Below are 12,343 nucleotides of genomic sequence, written 5' to 3'. Positions count from 1 at the left end.
GGAGGAGAGGCACAGCCCCAGGAGCCCAGGAGGTGCCTGCTAACAAGGAAGGAGAAGACGGAAACCTACCAATGGCAGGCAGCACACTGTGCAAGGCCAACACTAAAGGCTCCCTTTGACTCCCTTACCATTCACAACGTGAAGTCACACCCATGCAATGACCTCCCAAATTGACAGCATTTGAAAAATCATTCAGGATTATCACATGGCTGGATAATAGTTTAACAGATGCTTTTCAGTGCCCTGGCCACTTAAGCGAAGGAAAAAACTAAATTAAGGTGGTTACAATGACCTCACATTAGAGGCAAACAGCACTGACCACCTCACCTACCAAGGACAGTCACAGGTCCAGCTAGAACCACATCTTAATCTATAACCACTGACTACTTCAAGTTAGAAGAAAATCCAGGGCTCATCTAGTCTAATCTCCAGTCCACTGCAGGAGTGTCTCGGGTAGATGAGTTTATGACTGCAGACAGAGAGTCAGTCATTCCTGGTGCACTCAAGAAGAGCCCAAAACAAAACCCAGACCCACGCTCACTCCTAACCCCCACAACAGCAGTATACGTGGGGATGGAAAGGAACAATGTGGCTTTTCCACTGCCCTGCTGAAATTTTCCAAAGATAGCTCTTAAGTAAGGAATCTTCACAGCACCAATTGTGGCCCCTTGTCCTAGAAAAAAGGAGCTTACGTTTACATCTAAAAAAAAAAAAAAAAAAAAGGATTTAGGGAATAGATGGAAAGTAACCAAGCCCTGACAAGAAAGTGAGACTTTCAGTAGGCTCCGGGCCCTTCCTCCATCCTGCACAGGGCACCTTACTGCTGTGACCCAAACCAGTGTGGCCAAGACTTTGTTTTCAAGTTCTCTTAGCCCACTAGTAAGGTGGGATATTCAGTGCTTGACACATGAGTAAGTTGCCAAATTACAAGCTGGAAATCTCATCCTTCCCACAGCCAAGCTGTCTGCAAAGCCACACATGTAGAGCCCTTCATGCGGCTTCTAAAAGAGTGAGAACTTTCCCTCTATAACCCGTTGCTCTCTTAGCTCTCCAGAGAACTGTTGAGACATGCTGGGGTCTGGCCAAATGTATCCCAATTTCCTCTGTGCCATTTCGCATCCCGTGCAAGATGACTACAGGGCACATCACCAACAATGAGAAGTGTGTGAGACTGACCGCAGAGAGATATGGGAACAGCCAGGCTGTGCTTGTGAGCCGTGTCCTGAATGACGGACACTTGACTGTGTTTGCGACTAGAATGTGTCCTCCCTGCACATTTCTAATGTCCACACATCATCCATGGCCCGGCTGACATTGCACCACCTCCATGATGCCGTCATCGTGGAGGTGATTGCTCCTTGTCTCCTGGCAGGAGTCCCAGAGCCCAGGACCTGCCATCAAGTGCCACTTTGTAAGAGTCCTTTTTTCATCACCAATTTGCCCCTTAACGGGCTAAAGCTGAAGACATCAGATGAAAAGGGAGCTGAAGCGACTTGTTTGTAATAGTAAAGTGTAAATTTTACAATTGGTTTCAATGGAATAAAATAACCATGAGTTAGCTTTTTACTACAGGTTTTAATTTAAAATAACTGGTAATCTATTTTTGCCTGGAGAGCCTAGTCCCTACATCCACTTGACCAACTCTGACCGTCACTCACAGCTGGAGCACACAGCCTGGTCTTCGACACCAGGGCACCCTGCTGCCTTCTCTCCCGCAGATGCTGAGGCTGGCAGAGGGGAGCAGGCTTGACTGTTAGCACAAAGTCCCCCCACACCACTTCTCTGCCACTGTTGTGCACAGAAGTCTGTCTCGGGGGTGAGAGTCTGTAATCCTGAAGGTCCCTCTTGTCCAGGAACCTTATTAAGCTCTGAATCTCAGAGTCTGTGTAAAGGTGCACTACTTGGTGCAAAATGATCATACTGGAAACTACACTTTGCAGCTTAAACAAAGCCTAGAACTGCTTTCCTCCTGTTCTGTTCTGCCTTTCTGAGAAGCGATCACCGTGGCCTTTACTCTGACCATCGCACCCTCCTCCAGAGCTATCGCACGGGCCGCATTCACGTGGGACTCAGGGCCACACATGCACTCCACAGCAGTGCCCACCCAAATCAGGCCATGCTTTTTAAAAAGATGGGGAGCTTTTCCAGATGTAGATTCTCGGGCCTCACTCAGAGCTGGGCTCTGGGGGGTGGACCTGGAAGTCTACATCTTTAGAAGCCAGGTGTTCAGGAACCACTGTGTCTCATTCAGCACTCAACAGTTGCTTAAAGAGTTCTGTTACATAAATAAGTCACCATGTTGACAAAATGAAAAATGAAATGAAAAAGGTGATCTTTTTAAAACAGATCTATTTTTTCACCTAATGAAGTTCTCCTACCACCCTTTCCCTCCACACATGCCCCTGCACTATCCAAAGGAAAGGTGTGAAAATCCCACTTGTGGATCTAAGGGACAACTTCCCCATAGTAACTAATGTGCTCCTACCACCAGGCTACATTGCCGTCACCCTGCACAGGAACCACAAAGAAACGAAGGCAAGTCAATGGGATGGTGCTGGGTCCCTCTCCTATAAGGGCGTCCTTTGAGGACCTAACACATCCCACTATCAAAGTCCTACTTTCTCCCATTTCTCTTTATTGTCTTGTGCCACTGGTTGCACTGGGGGCAGAGGGAGCCTGAGGGAAAATACACACATGTATTTGTGTGTGTGATTACACAAATACACATATGTAAATTCCTCTCTTTTTCTCTCTCAAGTATACAAGAAGAAAGAGGATTTAAGTGGGCCAGAAAACAATTTCGATGCGGAAATGATAAATTCAGTTTTCACTATGTCCCACCAATACCTCAACTCAGAATGTTCAAAATCAAACTTGCATTCTTTCCACTCTCCTTTTGCCCCACTAACGGCTTCACCACTCACCTAGTCTGGATGTACAACTACAAATCTTATTTGCCCCATGTTTCATATTTGGTCAGTGCTACGGGCTACCTCGCCCTCTGCTGAAATCCCATCTATGTGTAGCCCTTCTCCACCCTCACTGCCTCCTGCTGTCAGGCCCCATCCCTTCCCACTCACCCAACATAATATCCTCCCTAAATGCTTTCCCTGGTTCCAGCCTCTGAGCTCTTCACCTCCTCCTTCCCATTTGCTGAGGTCAAATCTAACCACTTCTATTTTCTTGCTAACCTAAACTTCTGTGAACAAATAACTGTAGTCATATGAGCTAGTTTTCAGTGCTTCCTACATGTCAGGAACTATGCTAAAAGGCTTTTATTTATCATTGAATTTAATCCTCATTAAAGCTCCAAGTTACATTTTATTATTAGTTCCATTTTACAGATGAGAAAATAACAGAAGGAAGGGAGTTTGCCTAAGTTGTAGAACAAGGATTCACACTCAGGTTTGTCTCTCACATGCTAAACTGCCCCCGGGGAGAAAATGAGGACCAGACTGCCGGTACTAACTAGCCCAGACCTTGAGACTCCTTCTCCGGGGAAGCTACTCCAGCCACACTCCCCAGCTGAGGGCCTGCTCTCTCAAATCGCCTCTTCCTTCTCCTGTTGTTCCCCAAGGCAGGACCTACCAGAATCACACTCATCCACAAGGGCCCATTCAAATGCTCTCTTCCCCATGGCACTGTTCTCAATCACTCCCAGCCCAATAGCTGTCTGTCACAGAATTATGTTAGTTCATTTATTACATCACTTATTTTATGTTGCATTCTTTTTCACTTATTACATAAATATTTACTGATCATCTACTGTACGTCAGCCACTAAGTAGGGCACTTGGGGCGATGAACAAGCATGCTCCTGCCTTCTTCACCTTTGAATAAGCTTCGTCTAATAAAATATCTAGTAAACAACAGTTGCTCAGTGCTTTGATGCCAACATGGTCTAAAATGAGTTGAAATGTGAGCTGTTTGGTTTTCACCATATTCGTTAATCATCTCCGTTTGTCTGTTTTCAACTTGTCCTAGAATTCTAAACTATATCTCAGGTATGTGCCCAAAGAGACTCAAGCAAAGGCAAATATTTTTAATTCCTAATTTCCTATATATAATAATACATACTCTTTGCAAAGTGATAGGCAGTTCTTTTACAAGTATCTTCCATCTCCTCAGTTTATATAACACAGTGTCCATCCCAAACAACTAAACAACACCAGCCCAGAGATAAAATAAGCCACCTACAGTGTGCGTACTGAGCTGGTACAGGGATGGGGAGAAGGGTGCCTTACCTTTGGGCTTTGGGTCTGCTGCTCAGCCACCTGTGTGAGGCTGTGGGCAGACTGTCTAATCACTATACCAGACAGTATGCACTAGCCCTGGAATCGGGGAGCATATGACAACCCACCAGTAATTCTCTGTGCATTTTAAAGGGGTGAAAAAATACGTTATCTCTCATATGGAAAGAAAGGGAATGGTGCTTGAAAAATAATCAAAACTCTTTGGGAAGAAAATATGGCATGAACACAAAGCAAAATAATTGGGCTTTATAGATATACTGAAAGACATCTGTGATTTTGTTCTTATTTGATAACTTTATTCTCCTAATTCTGGAAGAGGAATTATTTAGAGTTATAAAGTAATGGATTTTCTTAATACCAAAAACAATATGGAGGAAAAAATTAATTTTCAGCCCTGAGGGGAAATTTCACAGAAATGGAAAAGAAGGAAGCCCAAATGGCAAAGTAATCTACTCAAAATCATAATTCTAAATTTTCTTCCTTGCATCCTAGTCTGTGTGAGCAATTTACACAAGTAGGCAAATATGAAGACGAACTCTACTTTCAAGGACATACAAAATTTAAGCTCCCTGACAATTATATGAGCAATTTAGGTAACTGAGACTAAACTGTATATGAACTACTAACCTCTTTTCTACAGAAACACTCTACCTCAATAATAACTTCAGAGGTTAGTCTTCAGCCTTGAGAAGAGCCAGTCCACTCACATTCAAGACAATCCATCTCACCTGCTTTGGACATGACGCCTCCCCATCCCACTCTTTCTCCTCAGCAAACCGGAACTGTGAGAAGGAGTCCCCTAGAAACAGAAAAAAACACAACTTTATGCAAAAGTCAAAGGAAAACAGCTCTCTAAACTCCCCTTTTAGAATATAAGTGCCATTTCTGAAGAGCTAACCATCCTGAACTCTGTGATATCTTTCAATGGAAGGACCTGGCTTCCACATCATTACATAGCAATCTGTGCATGGCGGACACCGGAAAATATTTTCGACAACATATTTAATTGTCCCATTCAGGTCTCAGTAAGTCACTATCCTGCATGCTGGCCTGAACTGTACAGGCCAGCAGACATGGCCATCTACCCATATTTAGCATTTTGTCATCTCATCTGCCTTAAGTGTGCAAGGAAATTTATGGTTATGATTTGGGGGCAGGCATAGCAGAAAAGGATGGAGAAGAACAGAACTGAAGGAAAGTAGTTCTAGACTGATCCACAATATGACACACTTAAAATATCTCTTTGACGTGAGGTTATGAACCTCAATCATCACTCCAAAAATCAACTGCTTAGAATGTCAAATGCAAGATAAAACTCAAAGAATGTGTATTAGATTAGTTAATGTGAATCATAGTACACTGCTCTGAGCTCTCGGAACAAAGGAAAATGAACTTGTAAGATTAACATAAGCATGCACGAAAGACAATCCTATGCAGCAAGCTTCGACAAAGGCTTATTTTGTAAATGTGTACTTATCTGACTATTTGCATGAAACACAGCTAATTTATAAATGAAGAATTATTTCTTTGGCCTAGCTTTCAGGATCCTCCAAAATGTAGTCCTACCTCATTAACCCATATTTACTTCCTATTTCTTCAGACTTTCTGCTCCAGAGTCAGCCTTTTCCATATTCCAAACATAACGTACTTCATATTCCACACTGGCCATTCGTGTTTTAATCCTTCACTCTCATCTGGAAGATCCACACACTTCTACCCGTTTATATTCTACTTTTTAAAATATACTTATTGATTATGCTATTACAGTTGTCACATTTCCCACCCTTCACTCCACTCCATCCTGCCCACCCCTCCCTCTCACATTCCCCCCCTATAGTTCATGTCCATGGGTCATACTTATAAGTTCTTTGGCTTCTACATTTCTATACTATTCTTACTCTACCCCTGTCTATTTTCTACCTACCATTTATGCTACTTATTCTCTGTACCTTTCCCTCCCCTCTTCCCCTCCCACTCCCCTGTTGATAACCCTCCATGTGATCTCCATTTCTGTGCTTCTGTTCCCATTCTAGTTGTTTCCTTAGTTTGCTTTTGTTTTTGTTTTAGGTGTGGTTGTTAATAAGTGTGACTTTGCTGTCATTTTTACTGTTCATATTTTTTATCTTCTTTTTCTTAGGTAACTCCCTTTAACATTTCATAGAATAAGGGCTTAGTGATGATGAACTCCTTTAACTAGACCTTATCTGAGAAGCACTTTATCTGCCCTTCCATTCTAAATGAAAGCTTTGCTGGATACAGTAATCTTGCCTTTCATGACTTTGAATACTTCTTGCCAGCCCCTTCTTGCCTGTAAGGTCTCTTTGGAGAAGTAAGCTGACAGTCTTATGGGAAATCCTTTGTAGGTAACTGTGTCCTTTTCTCTTGCTGCTTCTAAGATTCTTTTCTTCTGCTTAATCTTGGGTAATATAACATGATATGCCTTGGTGTGCTCCTCCTTGGGTCCAGCTTCTTGGGGACTCTGTGCTTCCTGGACTTCCTGGAAGTCTATTTCCTTTGCCAGATTGGGGAAATTCTCCTTCATTATTTGTTCAAATAAGTTTTCAATTTTTTGTTCTTCCTCTTCTCCTTCTGGCACCCCTATGATTTGGATGTTGGAATGTTTAAAGATGTCCTGGAGGTTCCTAAGCCTCTCCTCATTTTTTGGATTCTTGTTGCTTCATTTTTTTTGGTTCGGTGTTTATTTCTTCTTCTGGTCCACACTGTTGATTTGAGTCCCAGTTTCCTTCCCATCACTATTGGTTCCCTGTACATTTTCCCTTGTTTCACTTAGCATAGCCTTCATTTTTTCATCTAATTTGTGCCCAAATTCAACCAATTCTGTGAGCATCCTGATTACCAGTGTTTTGAAGTGTGCATCTGATAGGTTGGCTATCTCTTTGTTGCTTAGTTGTATTTTTTCTGGAGCTTTGATCTGTTCTTTCATTTGGGCCTTTTTTTTTTTTTGTCCTGGCATGCCTGTTATGTAAAGGGGCGGAGCCTTAGGTGTTCATGGGGGCAGGGTAACGCTGGTCTCTGCACTGGGACTCTGTAAGTGGGGGGAGGGGCCGAGAGGGAACAATGGCACTGCTCCACTCTCTGCCAGATTTCAGTCACTCTCTCTGCTACCTACAATCAAATTGGGCCCCTCTGGTGCTGATTCCCAAGTGGGTGGATGGGCTTGTGCACGCTCTAGGCCCCTGTAGGTCTCTCCAACAAACTCTCCTGTAAAGCTGGGAGTTTCTCCTGCTGCCGCCTCAACCCCCACGGGTATTTTCAGTCAGAGGTTTGAGGCTTTATTTCCCCTGCTGGAGCCCTGGCTTGCATGGTCTGTTTCGTTCCCCTGCTGTTCCTCCCGGTTTATCTATGCACCAATGTGGGGCTGTACGGGCTGCCAGCCACTGCCTTGTGGGGTCTGCTAGCTGCAGCCTGGCCTGCCCCACTCCACAATCCACCACCTCGCTGGGTCTGCCAGCCACTGCCTTGTCAGGAGTCCTCTCCACCCCGGCTGCCCGTCTCCACCCGTCCTACTGGTCTGGATGAATGTTTCTTCTTTATCTCCTTGGTTGTCGGACTTCCATGCAGTTCAATTTTCTGTCAGTTCTGGTTGTTTTTTTGTTTTTAAATTGTTGTTGTTCCTCTTTTGGTTGTGCAAGGAGGCACAGTGTGTCCACCTACAGCTCCATCTTGGCCGCGAGCCCCATTTATATTCTCTTTATACTTCAAAAACTCAGATACAGCCCACTTCCTCCACCTGTGATACCCCTGTGGGGACTTAACCACATATTTGTTCTTTACTTCTACATTAAAAGGAGGGGAAAGTGAAGAACTCAAAATTAAAGAGACAAAGATAAGGATGAAACCTATACCAATCCCACCACTTTCAAAACAAATTGATCATAATGTTAACACTTGACAAGGTCAAATTCAAGGCAAAAAGGACGAAGAATGACACTTTTTATCATGAAAAAGGGTAAAACCACTACTCTTAGTCATTGGTAAATTAATCTGATCCCTCAAAAACTATGATACAAAGAATCTGAGTAATATAATTAATAAGGTCTGGTATAGGGATGTGGATGTATATGTATTTCTGCATGTATGTACTGTGATTATATGAGGTCTGTCCAGAAAAATTCCAGCCATAATTAATATAATGGGAACAGTTGGCACAACATTGATGTAACCTGGCAGCCAAGGAGAGTGGACTGGGATGCACAGTCATGAACATGATGACTTCACCGCACTAGTCAGTGGGGGCGGTAGATGCCACTGAGTGAGCATGTGTGCTGTGTGGCCGTCACATTCAAAATGACTGAGCAAGTAGAGCAATGAATCTGCATCAAATTTTGCATTAAGCTTGAACATTCCTCTGCAGAAACTATTTGGATGATTCAGAAGTTTTTGGGAATGATGCAATGAGTGCAGCACAAATAAAAATGTGGCAGAGATACTTTAAATATGGTCAAGAATCTGTTGACAGTGATCCATGTTCTGGAAGGCCTGCAACAAGCAGAACACCTGAGAATGTTGAACACGTCCAGGCTGCAATCAGTAAAGATCAGCAACTGGCAATGGAAGAACTAGAAGCTGATTTGAGGATTCCAAAAACTACTGTGTCTGAGATTTTGACACAGGATCTTGGCATGAAATGTGTCATGGCAAAATTCGTTCCCTGGCTTTTGCTGCCAGAGTAGAAGGAGCATCGTGCTGCAGTTGCTAATGGCCTAATTCAAACTCCTACCTTCTTGAAAGAAGGTCATAACTTTGAAGGGGACTGAGGTGTCACTGTCCTATGTACAATGTTTCTTCTGTCTTGTATTTTCTCCAATAAATGTCTCTGGTTTTCATATTATATGGCCGGATACTTTCTGGATAATCTGTGCAACATTAATTTTTAAAAAGTACTATACAAAGGCCACAAAAACCTCAGTAAATCCTAAAATGCAACAGTCATATAAACCATATTCACTGTTGATAAACACTTGTAGCACATATCGGCAAAGAACATCTCTTACATACTAAGAACTTTTGCAGATCAATCAGAATAAAACCACCAAATAGTAAGGGCTGAGAATAATAAATATGAGTGGTTGCTACATACACATGAAATAAATAATAAATGAATAAATTAAAGATCAACCTGGCTACCTGATATCAAACTATATGACAAGGTTGTAATAATAAAAACAGCATGGTACTGACATAATAACAGACACATAAATCAATGAGCCAGAATAGAGAACCCAAAAATAAATCAATTAGTATGTGACAAAAGAGGCAAGAACATACAATGGGTAAAGACAGTCAATTCAATTAATGGTGCATAAAAACAAAATTAGACCACCTTTTTTTAAATCCTGAATCCAAGGATATATTCATTGATTTTAGAGAGGAAGGGAGACAGAAAGAAACACTGATGTGAGAGAGAAATATCAGCTGATTGCCTCCTGCATGAACCCCAACTGGGGATTGAACCCACAACCTAGGAATGTGCCCTGACTGGAGATCAAATCCGCAATCTTTTGGTGTATGAGACAATGCTCCAATCAGCTGAGCCACCCAGCCAGAGCTATACCTTCTTACACCACACACAAGACTAAACTCAAAATGAATTAAAGACTTACATTAAGACTTGAGACTATAAAACTCCTAGAAGAAAACACAGGCAGTAAAATCTCTGACATTTCTCTTAGCAGTATTTTTTCTGATATATCTCCTTAGGCAAGGGAAACAAATGAAAAATAAATAAATAGGAGTGCATCAAACTAAAAAGGTTTTGCACAGCAAAAGAAACTATCAACAAAATGAAAAGACAACCTACTGAATGGGAAAAGATATTCACCAATGATACATCCAATAAGGAGTTAATATCCAAAACTTGTTAAGAACTCATACTACTCAACAACAAAAAAAACAAACCAATTAAAAATTGGGCACATGGATAGCCAATAAACATATCAAAAGACACTTGGTGTCACTAAGCATCAGAGAAATGCAAATTAAAATCACAATGTGATAACACCTCAAACCTGTCAGAATGGCTATTATCAATAAATCAACAAACTACAGTGTTGGAGAGGATGTGGAGAAAAGAGAATCCTCATTCACTGTTGGTGGGAATGCAGATTGGTGCAGCCACTATGGAAAACACTGTGGAGTTTCCTCAAAAAATTAAAAATAGAACTGCCTTATGACCCAGAAATTCCTCTTCTGGGTATATATCTGAAGAAACCCAAAACACTAATTTGAAAGAATATATGCACCTCTATGTTCATTGCAGTGTTATTTACAATAGCCAAGCTATGGAAGCAGCCCAAGTGCCCATCAATAGATGAGTGGATAAAAATGTTGTGGTACATAGACACAATGGAATAAGAAGTACAAGTTGGTAGCTACCAAATAGTCACAGGTATGTAAAGTACAGCATAGGGAATATAGTCAACAATATTGTAATAACTATGTATCATGCCAGGTGGGTACTTGAAATATCGAGGGGGGATCACTTTGTAAACTTAGGATTCTCTAACAACTATACTGTATACCTGAAGCTAATATAAAATAACATTGACTATAACCTGTAATTGAAAAACAAATTTTTTTAAAGAAAGGAATTTACAATGGTAATAAAAACAGAGGTATTCTTAAAAAGGAAAAAATCAATCTGGCAGATTTTAAAAACCTAACCAAATAGCCGAATACCTTATTCAGTGCTATTTTTGGCATTCCTGAACTTCTATATTATAAACAATCCTAGGATTGCACAAATTACTATAATATATAATCAACACAAGATAACAGTAATGCAAATAAGGCATGCTATATGTAGTTAATATCTGAATATTTACCTTCAAATACAGGTAAGATTCCACCAATGGCTAAATAGCTTATTACGAACTCGTTCCTAGTCCTCTTGCTGAGAACTAGGAACACTAGGCCAAACCAAATAATAATAATAATAATCTACTTAAAGATATTAGGTCACAGAACCCCACTCACTCCCCCAACCACCCTCCCGTCCCCCCTGTGGGTTCTGTTTATTCTATGGTTCTTTTTGCCCACCACCGGTAAGTACTGTGGCCCTTAATACCAGAGTTTGGTAAAAAGGTTCCTTAACTATATATTTAAAAGTTATACAGGTTCAGAATAATGGCAAAATGTTGCCATTAAATCCCAGAATCCTTTTAAAACAACCCCCTACACACACAGTCCTGCCTCCTCTTGCCAAACCAGGCCAGTCAGGGGTACCGTACCTCAGAAAAAGAAAATAACAAGTCTGTAGCTCGGCTAGGCTCCCATTCTTAATCCAAAACCGTGTGGCACTTCCTCATGGTAGGCCAATGGGAGTCCTTCTGTATTCTTTCAAACCGTGTGGCCAAGGCCCTGCCGGTGTATGGTCAAGAGGCTTCTCCTTCCCCAGCTGCATGGTCACAAGCCCTGCACGGCTGCTACATCCTATTTTTCTGCTCCTTTCTAGGCCACATGGTCAAGAGAGCCCCTCTCCACTCCCAAACTAATGGTTAAGCCCCAGCATGGCTGCTGTGCCCGGGTTTAAATCCCTGCATGAATCTTCCTCCATAACCCCATTCCCCACTCCTCCCACAATTAGCTACACCTGCCAGCCCTGCTGTATTTTCTTCCACCTTTCTTAGTCTAGGCGAGCATAGCCCTGTGATGCAGAAGCCACCTCTCCAAGCCGCTCTCACAGGTGCAGGAAGCCCTTCCTGCTACATCACATCATGGGTTAGAGTCATGCCCATCTCCCCAGCTCAAAGTGGGCGCAGCTTTTAACATCATTTAAATGCTGGCCAAGTTCTTCAGATATGCAAAATAACTCTCAATGGCCCTGCTCCACTTCCCTCATCCCCCAAGCAATAGCTGTGGGGGCATTAGGATTTGGGGGGACCTCCAGCTCAGCACCCCATTACAATTAGAGCAGGGGTCCCCAATCTCCAAACTGTGGACAGTTACCAGTGAGGTCTAGGCCTATTAGGGACCAGGATGCACAGCAGGAGGTGAGCTTGAATGCAATGCACTTGGAGCATCTCAAAACCATCCCTCCCACCCCAGTCTGTGGAAAAATTGTCTTCCATG

At 42.3% G+C, this 12,343-nt stretch overlaps 1 protein-coding gene across 2 annotated transcripts in view; it reads right to left on the bottom strand.

Moving 5' to 3' along the window:
* AVEN (apoptosis and caspase activation inhibitor) overlaps nt 1-12,343 on the bottom strand; it is a 180,000-nt gene that overhangs the window by 4,859 nt on the left and 162,798 nt on the right. For both annotated transcript variants that reach the window (XM_053928587.2, XM_071221951.1), the window contains one exon: nt 4,981-5,051. In XM_053928587.2, the coding sequence (XP_053784562.1) occupies nt 4,981-5,051 (71 nt within the window). The remainder of the gene's footprint in view (nt 1-4,980; nt 5,052-12,343) is intronic.

The sequence above is a fragment of the Desmodus rotundus genome, chromosome 7 (genome assembly GCF_022682495.2).
Source record: "Desmodus rotundus isolate HL8 chromosome 7, HLdesRot8A.1, whole genome shotgun sequence".
NCBI classification, from domain to species: Eukaryota; Metazoa; Chordata; class Mammalia; order Chiroptera; family Phyllostomidae; genus Desmodus; species Desmodus rotundus.
The sequence above is the reverse complement of the archived record's forward strand: the minus strand, read 5'-3'. Positions and strand labels throughout refer to the sequence as shown.